General features: G+C 39.2%; 1 protein-coding gene across 1 annotated transcript in view; it reads right to left on the reverse strand.

Annotated features, from left to right (window-relative positions):
• Tmem57 (transmembrane protein 57) overlaps positions 1-26,224 on the reverse strand; it is a 72,043-nt gene that overhangs the window by 33,261 nt on the left and 12,558 nt on the right. The window contains exons 2-6 of the mRNA XM_013035109.1: positions 19,027-19,168; positions 17,779-17,905; positions 12,275-12,398; positions 9,704-9,882; positions 6,789-7,290 (exon numbers count right to left, since the gene is read on the reverse strand). Coding sequence (XP_012890563.1) covers positions 6,789-7,290; positions 9,704-9,882; positions 12,275-12,398; positions 17,779-17,905; positions 19,027-19,168 — 1,074 coding nt within the window. The remainder of the gene's footprint in view (positions 1-6,788; positions 7,291-9,703; positions 9,883-12,274; positions 12,399-17,778; positions 17,906-19,026; positions 19,169-26,224) is intronic.

Consider the following 26,224-nt stretch of genomic DNA (forward strand, 5'->3'; position numbering starts at 1 on the left):
CTGGACCCCAAAAAAAAAAAAAAAAAAGACTATAAAAGACTTAGCCAATCTGGGAGCCGGTGGCTCATGCCTATTAGCTAACTCAAGAAGAGATCTAGAGATCTGGAGGCTCTGAGCCCAGGCAAAAGACTGTAATCTAAGCACCAGAGAGGCTGAAGCAATAGGACTGCAAGTTCAAGGTTAGCCTGAGCTATAGAGTAAGACCCTGAAATATATATATATATATATACACACACACACACACACAGTGGGCACTGTGGCTCATGACTGTAATCCTAGCTACGTGGGAGGCTGAGAACTGGAAGACCAAGTTCAAGGTCAGCCCACACAGAACAGTCCATGAAACAACATCTCCATGGAAGAAAGATGGACACAGTGGCATGTGTTTGACATCCAGCAACTATGGGAAGCCTAAAGTAGGCATCTGCACAGATGAGCAAATGGACAAGAAGGGAGCCCCTATCCTACAAATAACCAGTGTAAAACAGGACTGGAGGTGTGGCTCAAGGGTAGAGCAACTGTCTAGCAAGTGCCAGGTCCTGAGAATTCAAACTCTAATGCCACAATAAAAATAATGATAATAATAATAATAGTAATAAAGACTGTGATTCAAAATACACACAGAGCTCTTAAAACTCAACAGTAAGAAAACAACTTTAAAATGGGCTGGGCCAGATTTCAACAGATACCTCATCAAAGATGATAATGTATGATGGGAATTAAAAATATGAAAAGAAAGGAGGTGGGAAGGACAGTGATTAATTAGATATTATTCTAAAGGTGTAGACATGTAACAATGAAATTTCCTATACATCTAATGTAAGCTAATAAAAAATGTATGAAAAATATTCATCATTTGTCTCACAACCAAGCTGTCCTTCAGTAGAAATGAATGGATAAATTGTGGTTCATTCATACATTGCATTATTCAGCCTTAAGAAGAAAAGAGTTACCAAGCCACAAAGAAATCATATTTATTCATTTAATGATTATTGGTGTCAGGGCCTAGCTCTTGCTCAGCTGGTGTTCTACCATTTGAACCACACTTCAAATTTGGCTTTTTGCTGGTTATTTTAGGGATGTAAACTCCTAGACTTTTTTGCTTATCTAGCTTTGAACTCCAATCCTACAGATCTCAGCCTCCTGTAGCCAGCAGAGATTTTAAATATGTATATGTGTATACATACATATATAATCACATATACATATGTGATTCTCAGAAATCAGCCTCCTCAGTAGCTAGGATTATAGGTATGTGCTACTGGCACCTAGCTAAGATTTTTTTTACTATGTTGAAAACATAAGAAAATATTAAGTGACTTGTGTCATAGTAATGGAACTGTTTTCTCTTTTTTTGTTGTTGTTTTTAATTCTTTTTTTTGTTGGTCACAGGTCTTGAACTATAGGCTGGGGTGCTGTCCCTGAGCTCTCCAGCTCAAGGCTAGTACTCTCTCACTTGAGCCACAGTGCCACTTTTTTCTGTTTATGTGGTGTTGAGTAATTAAACCCAGGGCCTCATGCATGCAAGGCAAGCACTCTATCACTGAGCCACCTTCCCAGCCCATTTTCTCCTTTTTATAAGAATTTCTGACACTTATTTCTTGCAGTGCTAGGAAAACCAAAATATAAACATACCTGCATATATATGCATAAATATGCAGATTTATTATTTATCTGCTATACTAGAATTTGGGGGATTTGTTCAGTGTGCTTGCTCAGCTGATGATCTCTAACCCAGTTTTTCACTGTTCAACTGGAGACAAGAATCTTGTAAACTTTTCTGCCTCGCTGGCTTTGAACTATGATCCTTCAGATTTTGGCCTCCTAAGTAGCTAGGATTACAGGTATGAGTTGCCAGCACCAGGCTGAAAAAATTTTTTTAAATTAACCATTGGAAAATTGAAACAAATCAGTCTGAGTGGCAAAGCTCAAGTGGTAGATAGAGGCTAGGCCTGGCATATGTGAGGCCCTGAGTGTGATCCCTAGTATCGAAAAAAAAAAAAAAACAAGCTTAAACAAACCTTACTCAAAAACACACATTATTCCTTCCTAATATTATACTTAGTTAAAATAACTGATTTTCTTCACTTTTCCCCCTCTTTTTGTCTAGGATTTTTGCCATCTTAGGAGTAAAAATATTTTTGGCTACCAACATTATTGGATCTCTGCTTTTAAATACATTGGGTAAAGAATCTATAGCACAAAGCTAAGAAAAACAGGGTCATTTTGTAAGTATGAGGCATTCAGACTAGCCTTAAGCAAGCTCCCCAGCTTCTAGAGAAGAAGCCAATAGGCAACATTTATTACTCTCAAGTTCTAGGTCTTCCCCCATACCTCTTTACCCCAGCAGTCTATCTGTCCCCTTCTTCTCCACAATGTCCTGCATTTCCTGAGAGATTATAGCCTGCTCCATTCACTTATTTCACAAACACCAAGCCCTCAATTTCTATAGAGACATAAAAATGAAGAGACCCTGGTTCTGGGCTCTGGAGTTTACAACTCACTAGGGAAAAAGATCTTCAAAACAAGCAAGCACTATACAAGTAGGGTCAGCATACTTTGTTTGAACAGGGCCAGAAAGTAAATAGTTCTGGCTGCACAGGCCATGCAGTCTCTGTCCCAGCTACTCAACTCTGCTACCATGGCACGAAAGGATCCACTGACAGTATGTAAATGGATGAGAGTAGCTATAATACAACAAAAATTTTATTTACAAAACTAGGCAAGAGCCCAGATCTGACCTACGTGCTGCAGTGCTTGCTAACCATGGGAGATGGCATCCTAGGGCACATCTATCAATGCTCCAAGAGCTTCAGAAAAACTGGGCACTGATAGCTCATGCCTGTAATCTACCTCACAAGGAATGCCATCAAAGCTTTTCTGGACAGCTACAACAATCTATAAGGATGTTCTTTGAAAGTAGTGGACTAGTAATTAAATTTTTCCTTCAAAGGTCAATGAATTGGTTGGTTTTTTTTTTGGGTCCGGTCGTGGGGCCTGAACTCTGGGCCTGGGTGCTGTCCCTCAGCTCTTCAGCTCAAGGCTAGCGCTCTACCACTTGAGCCACAGCTTTTTTCTTTTTTGCTTATGTGGTGCTGAGGAATCGAACCCAGGGCCTCAGCATGCACTGAGCCACCTTCCCAGCCAGAACTGGTTTTTCAAAAGTAGCAATTCTTAACTAATCATGGTGTTGAGCCAGGCATACCTACAGAATGTATCAGTAACTTATTACTGCTGTAGTCAATTGCTAATGAATATAGTGCTGGTTTTCAACATTTTTTTTTTCTTAAACATTTGAAAAAGCAGTTGGAGGCAGCCCTGTGAAAGTGACAGCCAGACGGGCACTGGGTATGCCCCCGGTGCAGCTGCAGAAGCCAAGGGGCATGTTCTCACTGTTGCGCTGCACATGGACATTAAAAGGAGCTTTAGAGACTACTGGGTCCAGCCTTCTCCATCTAAAGATGACAAACTCACTCTCACAGAAGAGCTTTATCAATCAGTCGTATTAACACTGAAACACACAGGCAATCAAATACAAGGAAACAGAGGAGACAGGCAAGGGTGAGAAGAGGGGAAATAAGCCCTCCTTCAACCTCGTTGGCTATGTGCCTGTCAGATATACCTTCCACTGCTGCTTTTCCTGGAAATATTTGAAAAGATATAAAAGAAAAAAGAAAAAAATAGAAATAAAATGCCCAGAACTATCTTGAGGTAATAACTTTCCTTGACATTTTGACTTTCTCCATCAAATCCCTTTTTTACAGTGCATATTAGAAAAAAATGTTTTGTTTTCTCCTTTCTTCATGAAACACTATATCATGAATAATTTCTCATACTTTTTTTTTTTTTTGGTCAATTGTAGGTCTTGAACTCTGGGCCTGGGCGCTGTCCCTAAGTACTTCAGCTCAAGGCTAGTGCTCTATCACTTTGAGCCACAGAGCCACTTCTGGCTTTCTAGTGGTTATTTGGAGATAGGAGTCTCATGGACTTTCCTGCCTGGGCTGGCTTTGAACCATGATCCTCAGATCTCAGCCTCCTGAGTAGCTAGGATTACAGGAGTGAGCCACCAACACCTGGCTTCTATACTCTTTAATATAGCTTAAAAGTATAATTTCATGATATTGGTGTTAAAATTCCACTAAATAAATTGGTGTTAAACATGCTAAATTTCTCCCTTCTTATTGTATTGTTAGGTCATCCTTCCATTTTTATATTAATTAAAAATTGAAAATAATCCTATGTAAGTTTATAAAAACTACTCAAATATAGTATTTTCTATTTATATATTTGCAATAGTTCTGTGAAATGGTTATGCTCTGGGGCTTACAGGTACAGTGTACAGTGATGATCAAAGAGGAAGCACACACCTACCCCAGGACCTTCTCTACTGAGGACAGAGGCAATAGTACAGTCAATCAGCACCATGATTAGTGCCCAGAAGGAGCCTTTTGACTGCTCTCAGCCACAACCATGAGAGGAAAGCTGTTTTAGCTTAACTGCTTTTATTTAAAAAAAGATTTATTTTTTATTTTTTGCCTGTCTTGGGGGTTGAACTTGGGGCTGGGCAGCTGTTCCTGGGCCTCTTTGTGCTCAAGGGTAGCACTCTACCACTTGAGCTACAGTTCTACTTCTGGTTTGGGGGTAGTTAATTACTTTTCTGCCCAGGCTGGCTTCAAACCGCAATCCTCAGATCTCAGCCTCCTGAGTAGCCAGGATTTCAGCCATGAATAACAGGTACATGGCTCTGACTACTATTCTTAAAATCATATAGGAGATGGGCGCTGGTGACTCACAGCTGTAATCCTAGCTACTCAGGAGGCTCTGATCTCTGGATCGAGGTTCAAAGTCTTCCCTGGCAGGAAAGTCAGTGAGACTCTTATCTCCAATTAACCACCAGAAAGTCAGAAGTGACTGTGGCTCAAGTGGCAGAGCATTTGCCTTGAGCTGAAGAGCTAAGGGACAGCACCTAGGCCCAGAATTCAAGCCCACCACTGCCCCCCAAAAAAACATATAGGAAAAAAGGTGTGAAATAATTGTGAGATGTCTCATCTACAGTATCTAGAGGATCTGTAGGAAATGACTGATCTCTCTCCCAGTGGTATCTGGAGAAGGGCTCTTTAATGTCTACTCCACACAGCATGCGTGGGCAAAATGTCCTAACAATGTGGATGCCTGTCCTGCATCAGTGACAGCATACTTCCAAGTTCATGTGGTTATGAAACCTCTGCTGCCTGACACAGAACAAGAACAGTAATATGCTTTCCTTAATCCAACTGCCAACCAAAAGATGAAAACAAATTAAAAATTCATTTTGTGTCAGTGCTAGGACTTGAATTCAAGGCTTGCTCAGCTTTTATACTCAGGGTTGGTGTTCTGCCACTTGAGCTATGCTTCTACTTTGGGATTTTTGCTGGTTAACTAGTGATCAGCAATCTGATTTGTGTGCCCACTCCAGAATTCAGACCCCTGAGCAGCTAGGATCATAGGTGTATGCCATTGGCAACCCAGCTTGCATATCATTTGTAATGTTAGAAACTCTCCCTCCTCAAATTGTCCTTAGCCTTTGTGTGAGCCAAAGGAAGTGGGAGATAAGTTTGCTTAGTGGACTGGGTGAGTTACAGCTGTCCTCTTGAGTTACCTGTGACAAATTCATATGGACTTCTAGAGTAAATACCTGAGGTAAAGGCTACAGGATCTGTTTGCCTAACTTTAAGTCTTATATAACTTAGCAAAATTAAATCTAAGCCACTGTGACACAACAATGTTATTCTTTTAATATTTAAAAAGGGGGATGGGAATGTGGCTTAGTGGTAGAGTGCTTGCCTAACATGCATGAAGCTTTTGGGTTTGATTCCTCAGTACCACATAAACACAAAAGCCAGTAGTGGTGCTGTGGCTGAAGTGGTAGACTGCTAGCCTTCAGCAAAAGCAGCTCAGGGACAGTTCCCAGGCCTGAGTTCAAGCCCAGGACTGGCAAAAATAAATAAATAAAATAATATCTACACCTATAATTCTATGGATTTTTTTTTTTGGTCGGCCATGGGGCTCGAACTCTGGGCGTGGGCGCTATCCCTGCGCTCTTCAGCTCAAGGCGAGCGCTCTACTGCTTGAGCCATAGTGCCACTTCCAGTTTTCTAGTAGTTTTATTGGAGATAAGAGTCTCACGGCTACCCGGGCTGGCTTTGAACTGTGATCCTCAGATCTCAACCTCCTGAGTAGGAAGGATTACAGGCGTGAGCCACCAGCCCCTGGCTTTGTCTATGGAATTTTTAGAAAGAAATTATTTATAAAACTGAACTTTCTCAGGGTTATCTATGGGTAATTTACATTCTAGCCACAGAAAAAGAAACAAATAAACAAAAACAAGTATGAGGTGACAAAGACCCGTGACAAAGACCGCTTTCTCACTCCCCACCATCTGTATCTGTTTAACAAGTAGAGAGATTTACATAACAGGAATAAACTCTTCTTTTTGTGTTTGCCAAAAGAACTTCAGATATACAAACATAAAAGGACAAGAACATATACCTGAAGAATCAGGCCCCATGTCAATCTGTCAAATGTGGAAATTGATCACCATTACCTCTTACATAGAACAACAGAAGAAGCTAAATCAATGCAAGACAATGACACAAAGTTGCCAACAAACCCATGTAAATTGAACACCAAAATGGCATAGTCACAATGTCTGATCACAGACAATCCTACAGGGCCGTAGGTAGGCTGGTTTGCTTTTCAAGCATGTTGTTTACTGGAAAGACTGGGAAGGATTTAGCATGCGCACTTACCTTACCAAAGCATCTGGTTTGCTTAGCTGGTTATTAGGAATACAGTTTTCCATTAAGTCCTTATGTGTACTTGGACTCTTACTGGTGCACTTCTGCTTCTTCTCGTTTTTACTAGAGGAGGAAGGGATGCTCCCATTTGAAGCACTATGACTTCGAGGAGAGGAGTTCACAACTCCACTGGCATTTTTGTAATTTTTTGAGGAAGCAGTGCATGAGTCCTCTTTTAAGAGATTTTCTGTACTTCCCACAAGATCATTATTTAATCTTTTACTATTGATATGGTTTTCCATATACTCAATTTCTTGTATTTTAGAGTCTACAGGTTGTAGAATATTGTTGTTATTTATTCCAACGTTGTGTTTTTTGGCATCCTTGTCCTTTTCTTTCCCTTTTTCTCGATATTCTATCTCTGGCAAAGTTGTAGACAGTTTTTTGTTGGCTGGGATGCCTCCATTGTGATGTATAAGGATCGAGGAATCCATATCAGGTAATCCTTTGGCTGCTACAACACCAAAAACAAATCAACAAACAAAACAATCCACACTGGAATATTTAGTTTTAAAGACATAAGATTATATTGATTCAACAAAACTGTATTAGCTTGGCTTAGAAAATTTTTTTCTTTTTTCTTTTTTTTGGTCAGTCATGGTGCTTGAACTCTGGACCTGGGTGGTATCCCTCCGCTCTTCAGCTCAAGGGTAGTGCTCTACCACTTGAGCCACAGTGCCCCCCCCATCACCCCCCCCCGCCCCTCGGTTTTCTGGTGGTTAATTGAAGATAAGAGTCTCAAGGTCTTTCCTGATGGGGCTGGCTTTGAATTGTGATCCTTGGACCTCAGCCTTCTGAGTAGCTAGGATTACAGATGTGAGCCACCGGCCCCCAGGTTGGCTTAGAAATTTACTACATTAATTTGTGAACTCACTTGGAAGCAATAGTTACCACCAATTATGCTAACTTCAAGAAACAAATCTAAATATGTTTGAGAATCTGCACTTTAGAAAATCATCATGCCGGTGTCGGTGGCTCACACCTGTAATCCTAGCTACTCAAGAAGCTGAGATCTGAGGATCGCAGTGCAAAGCCAGCCCATGCAGGAAAGTCAGTGAGGCTCTTATCTCCAAATAGCCACCAGAAAATCAGAAGTGGCGCTGTGGCTCAAGTGGTAGAGCGCTCATCTCGAGCTGAAGAGCTGAGGGACAGCGCCCAGGCCCAGAGTTCAAGCCCCCCAACCAACAACAAAAAAGAAAAAAGAAAAAAAGAAAATCATCAACATTTATGAATACCAAACTACTAAAGATTTGACCTTAAAATCAGATTCAAATTTTATAATTTGTACTTATTACATCAATCAAATAAAATTTGTTTATCATTATGATGAAAGAACAGAGTCAAATTATTCACCTTTAAAAAGATAACTAGATTGCCACATGCCTGTAATCCTAGCTACTGAGTAGGCTGAGATCTGAGGATCACAGTTCAAAGTTAGTCCTGATAGGAAAGTCTGTGAGATTCTTTCTCTAATTAATCACAGAAAAGCCAAAGTGACTCTATGGATAAAGTATTAGAGTGCTAACCTTGGGCAAAAAAGTTGAGGAACAGTGCCAGGCCCTGAGTTCAATCCCAGACCAGAAAAAAAAGATGACTAGATTAAACCAACTACTAATCATTTTACTGGAAACAAAATAGTTAATGATTTCAGGATAAAGGCTATCTATCCCTTCTTGACTCCAGTGAGGTATTAAGTCTGTACCATATACTAGCTCGCTTATGAAGAATTTTCTGGGCTGGAGGTGTGGTTTAAGTGGTAGAGTACCCGTCTAGCCAGCAAAAGGCCCCAAAATAACTCTCTAGTAAATAATTTTTGTATCAATTCTAGATATTCCAACTTTTTCATATCTATGTGAGGGACATTTTTGCACAATCTCAGAGAAAAAGATTTTGATATGTATTAACTAAAAACATAACTTCAAACTTCTAACACCCAAGCCAAGAAAACTAGTACTGTTGTCAATTCATCTTTATCTAACTGGTTGAATATCTATGTAAGAAGTCTCATCAAAAATGGTTCAATTTAAAATCTCTATCACATTATATGAAACAGAATAATTAGCCCTATCTATCTTCTGACTTACAACTTATAAATCAATCCTACAGGTTCACATCTCTATTTTGTTTATATTTTGGTTTTTGGCTTGTTCAATTACAAATTCAAAGTTATATATTATTTTGTTGGCGAAAATATATTTTTAATAATTTTTGAGATTAAGTGATTATATAAATTTCACAAATTTCATAGTACTGTGAAATAGTGGTACTTAAAGTCACCAACACATTTTAACCTTCACATTACCATGCCCCCATGGTCTATGTTGGTGAATTCTATGAACTTTGACAATACAAATATTTCTTCCACATTGGGTGAGAGAAAAATATTTTTAAAATTTTGTAGTAACACAGTATCAAATAAATGAAAAAATGAAGTAAACATATTTAGAAAATGAATGAATAAATAAGTATTTAGAAGCAGATGCCCTATCTTTTTTTTTGTCTGTTTTGGGACTTCAACTCAGGGCCTAGGCACTGTCCCTGAACTCTCTTGCTTAAGGGTAACACTTTGAGCCACAGCTCTACTTCCAGTTTTCTGGTGATTAATTGGAGATAAGTATCTCACAGACTTTTCTGCTTGGCTGGCTTTGAACTAGGAATCTGAGATTCCTGAGTAGCTAGGATTACAAGTGTGAGCCACCAGTGCTTAGCCATACTCTAGCTTCTGACCAGACAAAACAATGGCTCTGAGGCAGAATACCAGAAAAGAGGAAGATCTAAAACCTTAGCTACTGTTCTGAAAAGAAAAATCTACAAGGAGACACAACAGACCAGCTTATTAGGTTGACAGCTTTGGAGTAAAGCCCTACCTTCCTCTGCCTCTTTTTCTTGTTTCTGTAGCATCTGTTGCTCTGGAGGAAGGGCTTGCTGAAGAAGCTGCATGTAAAATTCGTTCTCTTTTTGCACTTCCTTTTGCTTTCTTAACCGCATTTTGTAGCTCACATAACTTTTGAAGCCAAAGCCCAAAGTCACCACAGGATAACCAATACTAGAAAGAAGACAATCAGGACAATCATTGCAAGTTGGAAACAAACAATACATGCATCAAATAAAGGACATCAGGATATCTATGACTTTTTATTATTAGGTAACGGGCTGGGAATGTGGCTTAGTGGTAGAGTGCTTGCCTGGCATACATGAAGCCCTGGGTTTGATTCCTCAGAAACACATAAATAGAAAACGCCAGAAGTGGTGTTGGGGATCAAAATGGTAGAGTGCCATCCTTGAGCAAAAGCAGCTCAGGGACAGTGCCCAGGCCTTGAGTTCAAGCCCTAGGACTGGCCAAAAAAAAAGATAAATTCTTACAATTAAAAAATAAATTCTAGGGCTGGGAAGGTGGCTCAGTGGTAGAGCGCTTGCCTTGCATGCTCAAGGCCCTGGGTTCGATTCCTCAGCACCACATAAGCAAACAGAAAAAAGCCGGAAGTGGCGCTGTGGCTCAAGTGGTAGAGCGCTAGCCTCGAGCTGAAGAGCTGAGGGACAGCACCCAGGCCCAGAGTTCAGGCCCCACGACCGGACCCAAAAAAATAAATAAATAAAAATAATAAAAATAAAAAATAAATAAATTCTAACCGGGCGCTGGTGGCTCATGCCTGTAATCCTAGCTACTCAGGAGGCTGAGATCTGAGGATCGAGGTTCAAAGCCAGCCTGGGCAGGAGAGACCGTGAGACTCTCATCTCCAATAATCCACCAGAAAACCGGAAGTGGCGCTGTAGCTCAAGTGTTAGAGCACTCGCCTTGAGCTGAAGAACTGAGGGACAGCGCCCAGGCCCAGAGTTCAAGCCCCACGACCGACAAAAATAAATAAACAAAATAAATTCTAGCTGATGATAGCCAGCTGAAGACAGTATTCAGTAAAAGCATACATAAAGGTCATAGCAAAATGACACTTTTTATTATCATTCTACATTATCATTTGGAAATCAGAGACAGTCGCATACAGGACAAACACCCAGAGAACAGCAGGACTACTAGTCCATATTTTTTTTTAAATGCTTCCCATCAGACTTCAGTGCTCATTAAATAAAAGTCAAGAAGTTACAACAGTGACTGTCGGATCCAGTGGCTACAGTCTATCAATTATTGGCCCGACTTGTGTATTAGAATTGCAGTATCTGTATGCTAAGAACTAAAAAAGGAAAAGGTTTTATGATTGACCACAAGAAAATAAGCTAAATATTTAACAAATCAAAATGATGTTCAGTTTTTAACACTAGAAGTTGACTAATTTTAACTTAGCCTTCTTACTGCCTAAGGAGTAATGTCACCAGCTATTCCTAGAAAATTAATTCACAAATATTCTGTCATGCATAAATTAAAGAATCATTTATGTAAGTGTCAGATATCAGTGCTAGCATTTGGGTTGTGCCACCAAATTAAACCAGGTGTACTTATAACTTTAATTCTGGGATAGTAGAAATATTTGCATTCAACTCATCATGCTGTCTAATACCATTTCAAAGCCTCTGCAAACATTGTTAAACCCATATTAAGCTTCATTAACATCAGTCCTTATCAGTTCATAGTCTAAATGTGATCTTTCTACAAATTTAAAGAGACATGTTTTAGTGAGTAGGGTTTAATTCACTTGTTTGTGAAAAGACAAAAAATACTGGAAGCAATATTTCCTATTTTTTTGAATTTTGTCATAAATATGAACAAAAACTGGTATGTTTATGAGAAACATAACAGCAATTCTATAATCAACATACATAAAAATCAAGCTCATTTTCAAAACTCTGGTTAGATTAAATAAAGAATTTCTCAATATTTATTGAAATTTCCTAAGGAGAAACAATAGGCCTTTGAAAGTTATGAAAGTTAATTCTGTAAATTGGCTAAAGGAAATTCTACGTTATTTTAAATGTCCTGAAATAATCATGTAGTCCATAAAATCCTTTTGAAATCACTATCAGATTATAATAAAATAATTAACATTTACCAGACACCTATGTGCTTGGTATTAAGTTAAACATTTTACATAAATCACCACATTTCCTGTTTCCTATGACCCTAGGAGACAGGTAAGAAAGTAGATAATGACATAATTCCAGTGGAAAAAACTGAGATTCCAAAACTCATCTATCTGAAAAAGTAGGCTAAAGGTTTTTATGTGTATTTTTCTTTTGGTTTTTGATCTTTTTTGAAATAGTCTGGCTCTGTAGTCCAGGCTGGCTTTGCACTCATCTTCCTGTCTCAGGTTCCCAAGGACTAGGACTACAGGTGTGCGCCATCATGCCTAGTAGAACAAACAGCTAATGCTTTTTACCAGTATGTGCTTTCTGGGCTCATGTACAATAGCTAAGAAAAAAAAAAATCAAGTGAACTTACCAGTTTATATTGAAATGAATTATACATGAAGAATACAGATAATACTCACCAGTGAGCAGCAAATGGACGACAAAGGTCTACATGAAAATTTTTGAGATCTTTAAATCTAATTGCTGCTTCAATATAAACAAAGAGTATCCAGAGGGATACTGTAGGCAAACACACTCCCCGTTCTGTGGGAAAGCAGCAGGGAGATAAGCATCAATGATACAGGAACATAACAGATGGGTTGTTTGAGTGACTGATTCAACTAGAGTTAACTTTCACTAAGATTTTCCACTGAACTAAACTAAAAAGCAATTAGATCCAAACTGAAAGCTTATCTGATGAGCAATTTCACAGAATCATTGACAAAAAAAAAAAAAAGGAAAACATTCTGGCAAGAAATAGTCAAAATATATGTAAAACAAAAGATTGATCATCCTGACATACAAAGATACCCACAACCAATAAAAAGGTAATGAAAACTGGGACTAGTACTGCATGCCTATTGTCCCAGCACTGGGGAAATTGAGGCAGGAGTTCAAGGCCATCCTGGGTAACACAGATCCCATCTTAAAAAAATAAAACATTCTTAGCATTGGTAAGGCCCAAGAAGGAGAAAATTTGCAAGTCATGAAATAAGAAATATAGATGACTAAAGAACATGAAAAATATTGTATTCTTTCTTAGTTAAAGAAGAACAAATTAAAACAAATTCTTTCTTTGTACAACTACTTAAAGATAATAAAATATATTTAAGAAAAAAATAAAAAAAAATTTTTTTTTTGGTCGTGGGGCTTGAACTCTGGGCCTGGGCACTGTCTCTCAGCTCTTCAGCTCAAGAGGCGAGCTCTCTACCACTTGAATCACAGCACCACTTCCGGTTTTCTGGTGGTTAATTGGAGATAAGAGTCTCATGGACTTTTTCTGCTTGGGCTGGCTTTGAACCATGATGCGCAGATTTCAGCCTCCTGAGTAGCTAGGATTACAGGTGTGAGGTACACACGCCTAGCGAAAAAGATTCTTTATAAAAAAAAAACTATCTAGCATATTTATAAGATGATTTCTTTGTTCCTTTGTAATGTCCCTCCCCCACAGTATAACCCCTGCTTTCACTGTATTTGATGTTGGTATAATCTGTGGAGGGGAAGGGAAAAAAACAAATTATTTAAATAAGGATACGGGTGGACCCATTGCAACAATGAGATGTACAAGTTGTTATGTCGAAAAACAAACTTTACAACTTTGATGGGGGGGGGGAACCAAGTAGGTAAGGTGGGGGCAGACGGGAAGGGGAAACAAAGAAGGAGGCAACAATGCTTGATAAGAAATGTACTCGTTATCTTGCCCATCTAATTGTAACTCCTCTATACGGTATTTTCACAATAAAAAAATCTATTTCAGTGAAAAAAAATCTATCAGAAAATTTAAAGGACAGGTATAGTATAGGAGAAGGTATGAAGAAAGCTATGTTCTTATACTTAATATAAACTGTGACTTTGTTAGAATTTGGCAGTATAGTTAAGTTTAAAATACATATACTTTAAACCCAGAAATTCAACTTCTAGGTCTCTACCTTATAGAAATACCAAAAAAAAAAATCACTATAGTATTATTTGTAATATTAAAAATTTAGAACTTAAATGTTCAACACCAGAGAACTAATTATGATAACCTATATAAAGAAATGTTGCAGGTTGCCTAAAAACTGAACAAAAATATATAAAACTCTTAAGAAAGAACAAGTTGTATAACAAAGCTATTTCTTCTGACATTTAGGTACAATTTGAAAAAGTTTTGCTTATTTTTTTTCCTTAACCCTATGCTTTCATAATTAAAAACCATTTGTGAGTAGACACAACTAGCTACTCAGGGGCTGGGGAGGTGGCTCAGTGGTAGAGCGCTTGCCTTGCATGCCTGAGGCCCTGGGTTCGATTCCTCAGCACCACATAAGCAAAAAAAGAAAAAAGCCAGAAGTGGCACTGTGGCTCAAGTGGTATAGTGCTAGCCTTCAGCTGAAGAGCTGAGGGACAGCACCCAGGCCCAGAGCTCAGGCCCCACTACCGGACCCCCCCCAAAAAAAAAAACAACTAGCTACTCAGAAGGCTGAGATCTGAGGATGATAGTTCAAAGTCAGCCTGGACAAGAAAGTTCTTGAGGGCTGGGAAGGTGGCTCAGTGGTAGAGCGCTTGCCTTGTATGCCTGAGGCCCTGGGTTCGATTCCTCAGCATCACACAAGCAAAAAGAAAAAAGCCAGAAGTGGCGCTGTGGCTCAAGTGGTAGAGCGCTAGCCTTGAGCTGAAGAGCTGAGGGACAGCGCCCAGGCCCAGAGTTCAGTCCCCACGACTGGACCCCCCCCCAAAAAAAAGGAAGTTCGTGAGACTCTTATCTCCAATTAATCACCAAAAAGCTAGAAGTAGAGGTATAACTCAAGTGGTAAGCCCTAGCCTTGAGCAGAAAAAAAGCTAAGCAATAGTGAGAGGCCCTGAGTTCAAGTTCTAGTACTGGTACAAAACAAATAAACAAACAAGCAGCAACAAAAGCTCCCAATAATTTAAAGGAGAAAAAAGCAACCTGCAAATAGAATATTTTCTGAATGTGCATTATGATAGGCATGAGGGCCAGAAGGCTTTTTTCACTATGGATATGTTGTTAGAAATTAAAGTAAAAAAAGTCATAGGGTCTTAAAGTCATAGTGATCTTAGAAAGATCACTTAATATCACTCCCACATTTTGTGGACAAGAAAAGTGAAATGCAGAGTTTATGCAAATGTGGTTCACCTTTACAGATGTGGCAGTGAGCCCTCTTCCTAGGCAAACCCATGTACTCTTTTTTTTTTGTCCATCATGGGGCCTGAACTCTGGGCCTCGGCACTACCCCTCAGCTTTTCAGCTCAAGGCTAGGGCTCTACCACTGAGCCATAGCGCCACTTCTGGTTTTTTCTGCTTATGTGTTGCTGAGGAATCGAACCCAGGGCCTCATGCATGCAAGGCAAGCTCTCTACCACTGAGCCACCTTCCCAGTCAAACTCTTTTTAAGTATAGTCTCTTCAAGTTATGTCAACTCGGATGCTCTGTTAAGGCAGTTTATATCTCATTCTTACAGATTTAACCAAAAAAAAAAAAAAGGTAGTTTTCACAATATAGGGAAAAATAGAAACCCACAATATATTTTTAAATCACTTCAAATATTTATATTCTTTCTATATTTATTTTTAACATTCATTTATTATGTATTTGAAAAACAAAACAGAATACCTGCATATCCACATCTATTAAATAAGTGAAAGTATTTTTGAACAATTATAATAATTATGTCATAAATTTAGTTTTATATCTTGGCCCTTTAAGAGCAAGGAAAAAAGTTCAGCGACACAAAATAATCATTCTTGTATGGCAGTATATAATTTAATTAATCATTTCTAATACTAACAATTTTAAATTTTAACAACTGGAAGAAAAATTAGCCACAAGCTATATAAATTGCACTATTTGCCAGGTCCAAAAAGGAATACAGGTTTTTTGTTGTTGTTGCTGCTGTTTATTTTGTTTCACCAGTAATTGAACCAAATAGAAATACATTCACAATTTATTTATTTCACAACTTAACTGTATTTCAATGTACATTTCTGAACCTTGACAGTATTATTTGATGACACAACTATACTTAATTAGTTACCAAGACCCTATTAAGAATTAATAGTCAAGCTGGGTGCCAGTGGCAACACCTGAAAGCTAGCTCCTCTGGAGTCTGAGATCTGAGGATAATGGTTTGAAGCCAGCCCAGGCAGGTAAGTCTGCGAGACTCTTATCTCCAAGTAACTACCATAAAAGCCAGGAGTGAAGCTATAGCTCAAGTGGTAGAGTGCTAGCCTCAGGGACTGTACCCAGACACTGAGTTCACACACACACACACACAAGTGAACAGAATGAACACACACACACACACACTAGAGTGAAAAGACAGACACACACACACACTAGAGTGAACACACACACACACAAGTGAACAGAATGAACACACACACACTAGAGTGAAAAGACAGACACACACACACACTAGAGTGAACACACACACACACACACACACGAGTGAACAGAATGACCAGAAACTAGTGAAACCAGAAATACTTTGGCTTACAGAAAAATAAGAGTATATTAGAGAGTCTTCAGATCCCTACAGAAATGTTTAACTTGGGAGGAGATTATGCTATACAGAGCACTTGTCTTTCAGAAATCAGCGTTTTGGCTTCAGAGAATAATACATAGACCTCTTCAAACTGTAAGGCAGTCTGAATATTTCCATACATTTTTCTGAGAAAAATCTTTTTTGGGTCTTCAAAGAATCAGTGAACCCCAAAATAGTTAAATTGCACTGGACTGAAGTTTTAATTTTAAACAGAGCTGAGCATGGTGATTCACACCTGTAATCCCAGCTACGTGGAAGGCAGAGATGAGGAGAATTGTGGCTCAAAGACTGGTCCATGCAAAAAGTTCAAGAGATCCCCATCTCAACCATGGGCATGTGGGAAGCATAAATATAAGGACTGTCATCCAAGACAGCTAGGGCATAAATTTTGTGGGACACTATCTAAAAAATAAAGCAAAAAACTCAGGGTCACAGTCTCAGCTCCTGAGCCTGTGCTGCGGCTCTGAACGGTCAGTGTAGGGACCTTCTCAATAAAGTTGCTTCTTTGTTAACAAAAATAAGTAAGTAAATACAGCAAAAAAAAAAAAAAAAAGCCTACAGTATTGCTCAAGTGATAAAGTACCTTCCTAGCAAGCACTAGGTCCTGAGTACAAGGAGATGCTCTGGCTTAGTAATGAAGAACAATTTTTTTTTCTTTTTGTCGATTGTGAGGCTTGAACTCTGAGCCTGGGCGCTGTCCCTCAGCTCTTCAGCTCAAGGCGAGCGCTCTACCACTTGAGCCACAGCACCACTTCTGGTTTTCTAGTGGTTTATTGGAGATAAGAGTCTCACAGACTTTCCTGCCCAGGCTGGCTTTGAACCTCAATCCTCAGATCTCAGCTTCCTGAGTAGCTTGGATTACAGGGGTAAGCCACCAGCACCTGGCTTATGAAGAACAATTTCTATCACAGCAGCCCCCAAATGGTATATAGTGAGCCAGAAATGGCAGATAGGTTTTCAATCAGAGGTAAAACTCCTATGTGTTAGGATGTTGTGGGGATTCTTGTGTTGTGTTGAATTATGGATTCACCAAAATAACCTCTGACATTATTTACAATACTGAAATGGTGGTGACCATTTTTTTATCAGGCACAACATGGCTGTCTGCAGCTACTCCTGAGCAGAAATTGCTTCAACTTTTTTTTCACATAAGTACCTTTGTAATAAGAGTTATAATAGAAATGTCTACAGTGAGATGTCAAATTATAAAGCTTTAGGCTTTTGTTTCAAATAACAAAAACAATCCATTTATAAAAGTATAATCTATTAGAGAAAGACAACTTTAAAGTATACACATAAACTCAACTTTAATTTACTCAAAGAAATCACATTTTGAAAACTCAAGCCTAATATTCTACTCCCCATAAGAAATTAAGACTTACCTGTGTGCCATACATATTGAACCCATACATATGTGCTAGCAGCAAAGAAAAGCCATTGTATGGGAATGAAGAGCAGACATATTATATTTGATGTGAATGCTACACAAACAAAAAATACTGAGAAGGCCTAAAGGGAAAAAACAAAACAAAATAAAAAACACATCTTAGAAACTGTTATCTTTAAATATACATTCTTAAAGTTTGTTGAACAAAATTACTTCACACAGAACAAGTTAGCTAGGAAATTTTAAATACTTAACATCTAGTGCATAAAAAGCAATAGTTAACTCACTAGTAAATGGTATTATTATTTAAGGGTTTTGTTGTTGCTATTTTTTGTGTCAGTATTGGGGCTTGAACTCAAGGCCTGGGTGATGTCCTTTAGCTTTTTCTAGGACTGACAGTTTACTACTTGAGTCAACAGCTCCATTTCAGGATTTTTGGTGATTAACTGAAGAGTCTCATGGACTTCCTGCCCAGGCTGGCTTTGAACTATGGACCTCAGATTCACCCTACTGAGTAGCTAGGAAAGTTTTAAACCATGAAGATAAACTGGTCTAGAACAAACTAAGGTTAGAGCAGAGTGAGCTCATTTGGTTTCTATATAAAGATTATACCTGAAAGGACCAGAATGTTAACAAAGAAAAAGCCTCCTCTTTCCTCTTAAACCTTTCCTAAAGAGCTTCATTACTAAAGCATTACTAAAGAAAATATGCCGATGGAAATAATTTATTAAAATACAGCGGTCCACTGAACACAATTATCGATGACTAATGACATGAGCTTGAAACTATCTTTTTGTAATGAATTTGCTCTGACCACAGCACCAGGCGTGGTTGGAGATTCTAGGACGTTCTAGATTTTAAGATGTGCTATGGAACACAACTGAACATATAATCCAAAAGAACAAGCCAAGGCTTATGTCCTTGTTCTAACCCAGAAGCTCCCAAATATGTGGTCTACAGAGTCCTGAAGGGTCTCTGAGATCTTTTCAAGGGATCTTTGAGGTAGAGCTCTGTCAGAATACCTGAGATATCTGCCTTTTGCATGAGTATGGTGGAATTTTCTAGAATTTACATGACATGTGATATTGCAATAGTCTAGCACAGAGATAGACTTGAAAATCTATATTCTACTGAACTGGGTATTAGAGAGATATGCAAAATGGAGACACTCTTATGGTCTATTTTTTTAATATGATGGTTTTCATCTAAAATGTAATTTGTATTAACATGCATGTAAACCTACCAGTCCCTGGTATCTGAAGGAATCAAAGACACTTCTGAGGAAAAGCCAGAATGGCCACAGGTATTCAAATCTGAACTCCAGGACAAAATCTGCAAGGAGGACAAGTGCCCACACAACCAGGAATTTCAGGTATAGAAATGTACTGCAAAATACAAAAATAAAGAATTCAAGGTCATTTGTGAAGAGCCACAAGGAGAAAATGCACCGCTCCTGTTTACAGAGACAAAAAACATAACTTCATTCACCAGGAACACATGGCATAAAGCACAAAGAGATGCAGCCTTGGCCTTTCCCAATTGCAAAGCCCTGGTGTTCATCCCGAGACTCACAACTACTAAGATGACCAAAAATGCTTAATTCTATTTAAGATGAAAAAAAAATTTAAATCTCTCCACTATTTTAAAATATGTGCTAAGATTCTAACTTTAAAATACTGCAACACTCAAAATTACAGCTTACAAGCTGTTCTTCATTAGAAGAAAATGTCATGGTTGAAAGACTTCAAATGTGCTGCTTCTTCTCCTCTACATCTGCTTTGGAGTCTTTGAAATTCTTGATACACACTCTACATGCTTCAAGAATTCCATTTTCCCTTCTCTTCTTGCCCCTCTCCATAGCATTCATTTGCCTTACCCAAACAAAAGTCAAATGACTTCCCAAAATAGGCAGAAATGAACTTAGGAAGCAGATGCCAGTCATTACCAAGGACTGTGAGGACACAGAAATGGCTGTTAGAAGCCAGGTGCTGGTGGCTCATGACTGTAATCCAGCTACTCAGGAGGTTGAGATCTGAGGACTGCAATTCAAAGCCAGCCCATGCAGGCAAGTCTGTGAGACTTATCTCCAATTAACCACTGAAAAGGTTGAAAGTGGAGCTGTGGATCAAGTGTTAGAGCTCTAGCCTTGAGCAAAAAAAGCTCAAAAACAGTGACCAGGTCCTGAATTCAAGCCCAGGACTCGCAGACACACAAAAAGACTGTTAGAGAGATAGTCTTTAAGCTTCCAGGCTTACACAACATGTACACATGTGCTTCTTGTTCCCCTGGACTTAGATTAGACACACTCACTACTTTGCTATTTCTCACATTTGGACGAGCCAGGTTAGACAAACTTACTACTTAGTTATTTCTCACACTCGGACGAGCCAGGAAGGAATCCTATGTAACCACTGCCCCAAGCTTACAGTGAAGTAAGGCCATAGTTTAAAAACTATTATTTTTCATTGGATCTGAAAATCCATTTTCTAGCTCATTAGTTGCATAATGAGTAATAGAAGCCTCTAAATTCTACCTACTAATAAACTTCCCTTTCTTATATTTTCAATCTTACCAATTCTGGGAGCTGGTGAAATTTTGGTGTTAAAAAGGGCTCTTTATTATAGCCAGGCTTGATGGTCATATACCTGTAATCCTGGCACTTTGGAGGCTGAGGCAGGAGGACTGCAAGGTTGAGCCCAGACTAAGCTACATGGCAACCATTGTTTCATACATGCATACCTGAGTGCTGGTAAAATGTAAAGCAGCTGGGCCTTCCACACTGTGGTGGGATATAAAGTGATGACAAAGTTAGCAACAGCTAGGCAGTTCATTGGTTAAATCCTACACCTACCATGTGATCCACAGACTCTACCCCTAGGCATAGAGTGTCAACAAAACTTGCAACACAAATGTTATCAACATTTTTGTGATACCTAAATTTTTCATATAAACCAAAGGCAATTAATATGTGAAAAAATAAGCAAATTTCAGTATATTCATACTAAGAAATTCTACTCAGCACTAAAAAGGAAGGAACTACTAATCCAGACCACACAGAAGAAACCAAAAACTATCCCATTAGAAACTGGCCATGGGCTGAGAAGGTAGCTCAGTGGTAGAGTGCTTGCCTTGCTGGCATGAGGCCCTGGGTTTGATTCCTCAGCATCACACAAGCAGAAAAAGCCAGAAGTGGTAGAGCTCTAGCCTTGAGCTGAGGGACAGAGCCCAGACCCAGAATTCAGGCCCCACAAGAAAGAGAAAGAAAGAAAGAAAAGAAAGAAAGAAAGAGAGAGGGGGGAGGGAGGGAAGGAGGGAGGGAGAGAGAGAGAGAGAAAGGTAGGGAGGGAAGGAGGGAAAGGAAAGGAAAGGACTCATTACCTTGCCCATGTAATTGTAACCCCTCTGTACAGTATTTTCACAATTAAAAAAAAAAAAAAGGAAAGAAAGAAACTGGCCAAAAAACCCACATTATGCATGATTCTATGTAAATAAAACCCAATATAGAAACAGAGAAAGCACATCAGTGGTTGCCTGGGGACAGAGAAAAATGAAAAGGGACTGAGGAAACTTGTAGGAATAGTGGTTACTATGTTTACCAGTGAAAACTGGTTGTGTTAGAGGGTCCTGGGGTACAACTTAAACATGTATAATTCACAGTATATAAAAGCTCCAACAAATCATGTATGCTTAAACAAAAAGAAAAAGAGAAAATGGTTCAAGTAGGAAGATAAACCCTAGAATAAAACCAGAAACAAATATTTCTAAGTACAAACAAGTATTACATACAGCTAAGTGACTCTGGAAACAGTCAAGACAGTAAGCTAATGCTGTAAAGCGGAGGTTCTCAAAGTGTGTCCTGGGGCACCAGAGCGAGCTATTTCTAAGGGGTCCAGAGGAAAAAAAATTATAATCATTAATAATTCTCTGAAGAGTATGCAGTGGTCTTTTCCAGAAAATCGATATTAAGTACAGAGACAAGAGAAGCCAGCTGTCTTAATATAAGCTCGTAATTAAAAAGAGTTGCAAGATTTTTTTTTTCTTGTGGGAGACCAGGACTTAAACTAGGTTTCTGACCTTTTATGCCCACTGGCAGGAGCCCTACTCCTCCTACCCGTCCCCCACCCCGCGCCTGCCACTCCTCTAACCTCTGCAAAACTTTTTTTAAAAAGTTGCTAAAAGAAAAAATACTTGCTGGCTCAGGTGGCTCATGTAATCCTAGCTACTCAGGAGGCTGAGATCTGAAGATCAAGGTTCGAAGCCAGCCCGGGCAGGAAAGTCCGTGAGACTCATCTCCAATAAATCACCAGAAAAACCGGAAGTGGTGCTGTGGCTCAAGAGGTAGAGTGCTTGCCTTGAGCTGAAGAGTTCAGGGACAGTGCTCAGGCCCAGAGTTCAAGCCCCAAGACCGACCAAAAAAAAAAAAAAAAAACCAAAAAACTAATAATAACTAAAGCAAAAAAAGACTGAGTGTATGGCTTAAGCAGAGCTTGAGTCCCTAAGTCCAAACCACAGTACTGGCAAAAAACAGTTTATTTTGGTGCTGGGGGATCGAATCCTGAGCCTTGTACATACTAAATATATGCTTTATAACTGAACTAACCTCCAGCTGAATCAAAACTTCAGTAATTTTAGTAGGCTTCAATAAGATACAAAAAGACCAATGTACTTGGCAAAGTGAAAAGCAGAAGAAGAATCGAGCAATGAGTATTCTTTCTGTCACCTTTTCGGGTGTAAGGGAAAAAATATTAAAAACAAATCCATCTGACTTTCCATGATAGTGTTCATAATAGTACATAGTTTGCCACCTAGAGTTAATTTCTAATATAGTTCTTCAAACTTCTGTGGATTTGGTAAATCAGTTTCTAACAGGCTCACTCTAAAAGCAAGAATTCACAGTGGTCAGCTTTGTGTCCTATCATTTGACTTCATTTCACTAGAGTCCTGTTGGTCATCTGAGACAGAGTTCTCATTCTCTTTAGGTCCACAGTGGACCCACTGGGGAGCATGGGAATTTTATTAGAAAGAACAACTGAGTTATACAGGTATTTAGAGTCATAAACATAGGTTGACACTAGATTCCCAGATATCTTGACTATAAATCTAAGAGGAATTTTCTTGGTGTCCAGTACTGTTCCCAGATGTTGAAGATTTTTTTCTTTTGCTGGTCATGGGGCTTGAACTCTGGGCCTGGGTGCTGTTCCTGAGCTCTTCAGCTCAAGGCAAGCGCTCTACCACTTGAGCCACAGCGTCACTTCTGGTTTTCTGGTGGTTAATTAGAGATAAAAGTCTCACAAACTTTCCTACCCAGGCTGGCTTTGAAGGGCAATCCTCAGATCTCAGCCTCCTTGGTAACTAGGATTACAGGCATGAGCCACCAGTGCCGGCTTTTTTTTTTTTTGGTCAGTCGTGGGGCCTGAACTCTGGGCCTGAGCACGGTCCCTCAACTCTTCAGCTCAAGGCTAGTGCTCTACCAATAGAGCCACAGCACTACTTCCAGCTTTTTCTGCTTATGTGGTGCTGAGGGCCTCATGCATTCAAGGCAAGCACTCTACCACTGAGCCACCTTCCCAGCCCCTGGCTAAAATGTATTTATTTTGTGTGTGTATGTGTTGTGCACTTACTGATCCTGGGCTTAAAATCAGAGCCTGGGCACTGTTTCCTTATATTTTTTTGTTCAAGGCTAGCACTCTACCACTTGAACCACAGTTCCATTTTGGTCCTTCCTTCCTTCCTTTCTTCCTTCCTTCCTTGCCTCCCACCCCCTCTGTCTTTCTTTCTTTCTTTGGAGGTTAATTAGAGATGAGAGTCTCACAGAATTTTCTGACTGGCTTGGTTTCAAATCTCAATCCTTTTATCTCAGCCTCCTGAGGAGCTAAGATTCTAGATGAGCCACTGTGCCTGGCTCTTGGCTATGTTTTTAAGGTACTTAAAACCTGGCATATACAGCCAGACCCAGTGGTGCATACTGGTGATCTCAGCACTCAGGAGACTAGAGCAGAAGGCTCTCTAGCTGGAGACCAATCTAGGCTATAAAGAGTTCAAGGTCAGCCTGGACATTGTAAGACCTTGCTTCAAAAAAGTAGGAAAAAAATCTAGACACAGGCCACCCCCCCCCCCCCAGCAATGGCTTATATTTATAATCCTAAAAGCTCGGTTCCAAGCCAGCTCAAGCAGACATATGCTCAAGATCTTTTCTTCAACCAATCAGTAAAAAGCCTGAACTGGAAATCTGGCTCAAATGGCTAAGCAAGAGTGCAAAGTTCAGTTCAAGCCCCCGTAGGGGAGGGGATAGGAAAATGGGGAGGTGGGGAAAATTGTATGAAAACAATAGTTCAGAGGCCCTGGGTTCTAACTTCAGAAATGGAAGGGAAAGAGGCATGGGAATGTATCTTTTTTCCTGATTATTTTTCCTATAGAGCCATCTCTGGAATGTTGCTGAGACATGATGATACCTCAGCATGTCTAGTGCCTAGTCATTATGGTTCCCAGATAGAAAGTACTGTTCCAGTACTACTGACTTCTCTCTACCCATAATGCCCTAGAGCATGTCAGCATCCCAGTCTCATTCTATTTCAAATATTTAGATAGCATTATCCAAAGAACAATCTCTTGTTGAATATTTTTTTTGTTGTTATTGTTGGTTGTGGGGCTTAACTCTGGTCCTGGGTACTGTCTCCAAGACCTTTTGCTCAAGGTGAGCGCTCTACCATTTGAGCCACAACGCCACTTCTGGTTTTCTGGTGGTTAATTGGAGTTAAAGAGTTTCACAGACTTTCTGCACGGGCTGGCTTTGAACGGTGATCCTCAGATCTCAGCCTCTGAGTATAGCTAGGATTACAGATGTGAGCCACTGGCGCCTGGCCTGTTGAATACTTTTTAATAATCACTGAAACCCAATATAAAATATAAAAACTTCTATCTTTGTTAGTGACTATGGCTGGGAAAGCAACTACATTCATAACTTTGGTGTTCCTGAGACCCAATTATTACTGAGTTTTATTTTAGAAGTACAGCTATGTAAGGAAACTTGGCCATTCCCTAAAGCTTTCCTCAGGCTCCCAATCAAGTGGGCCTACTTTAAAATCAAGAGAGAAATCTAACAGCTAATTTTCTCTAGAAATAAATTTCAAATTCTATTGAATTTAAGTCTTACAGAATCTTATAAAGATTAGGAAAGCTGTCTGATTCAGTTTTTACTTAGCCCTCTATTTCAGTAAATCATGCCTCTTATGCTTCTGCAGTTTTCTGTACAAAAGTTAAAAGACAAGTAGTCTAAAATGACTGGTCATCAGTATAGCAGTCCAGACGAATCCCTCAGATTCTGAAGGTTCCGAAATTTTGCCAGATTATAAAAGATGATATTCCAAAAGAGGATTTTGACCAGTAGGGCACTCAAATGTTTTCTTTTTCAAACCATGAAGAAAATATGAGTAAATATAAAATGCTTTTACATATGTCATTTATTATATATGACTTATGGCTAACTTGATATGATTTTTTTATTCTCGGATCCAAATAAATTTGATAATTATTAGGTATCTTGAACAGTTTAATGCATAACTCCAAAAAGAGATATTTCCAAAATTACATAAGGACAGACCAATAACATCTTTTGAGCCTTGTAAACTAACAGTCTATGTGCCAATGAAATATGCAACTGTTAGGCTCAACAGTGGCAAGTCTTTCACAGTGAATATTAACTATAAGTTTTTTTCCATTCCATTTACAACCATTTTCTACTTAAATCCATTTAGCAGGACTCTTCCCACCTACAGATTAGTCATCTATGATTAATAAGGACAGTACTGAACATTCTTCCAAGTAAAGTGCACCTTCTCTTCAGTATCACTACTGCTTGTCACCTACATCATTTCCAGAAGTCCACATAATGACTATGGGATACACATCAAACCTTAAAACCTAACCTTTTCCCAAGGCAAACTAATGGCTATTTAGTTCACTTGATCCATACCATAGAAGTGAGTCTGTGGAATATTTCACTCAAAGTTCAAGCATCTGTCCACCTGTGCTAGTATTCATCTATCTCAGTCCTAGCTTTCCTGTCCACTTGGTAATGCAACTTGGTAATACACACATTCAGTCTGTAGCACAGTACTTCCTACACTAAGCGACTCTGTCTTCTGAGTTATCCTGAATCTCTCCCTCCAGGACAGCATCTCTAGAATATTTGTCCAGCCTCTTACTGAAGTCTCACACTGACCATTTGTAATTACAATCATGCTACTCAAATTATGGTTCATGAACCATCAGTATCATGTAGGAGGTTTTTAGACCCCACCCTAGACCCTATCTAGTTCCTTTTAACCAGATCCCTGTCCCCTTCAGGCACACATTAAAACGTTACTTGACATACAATGCCTTCCACCATATTATAGATCCTCAGGAAGGACCTCACCAGATGTTAAACAGTTGCTGGTACC

This window comes from Dipodomys ordii, unplaced genomic scaffold (assembly GCF_000151885.1).
Source record: "Dipodomys ordii isolate 6190 unplaced genomic scaffold, Dord_2.0 Scaffold6, whole genome shotgun sequence".
Lineage (NCBI taxonomy): Eukaryota > Metazoa > Chordata > Mammalia > Rodentia > Heteromyidae > Dipodomys > Dipodomys ordii.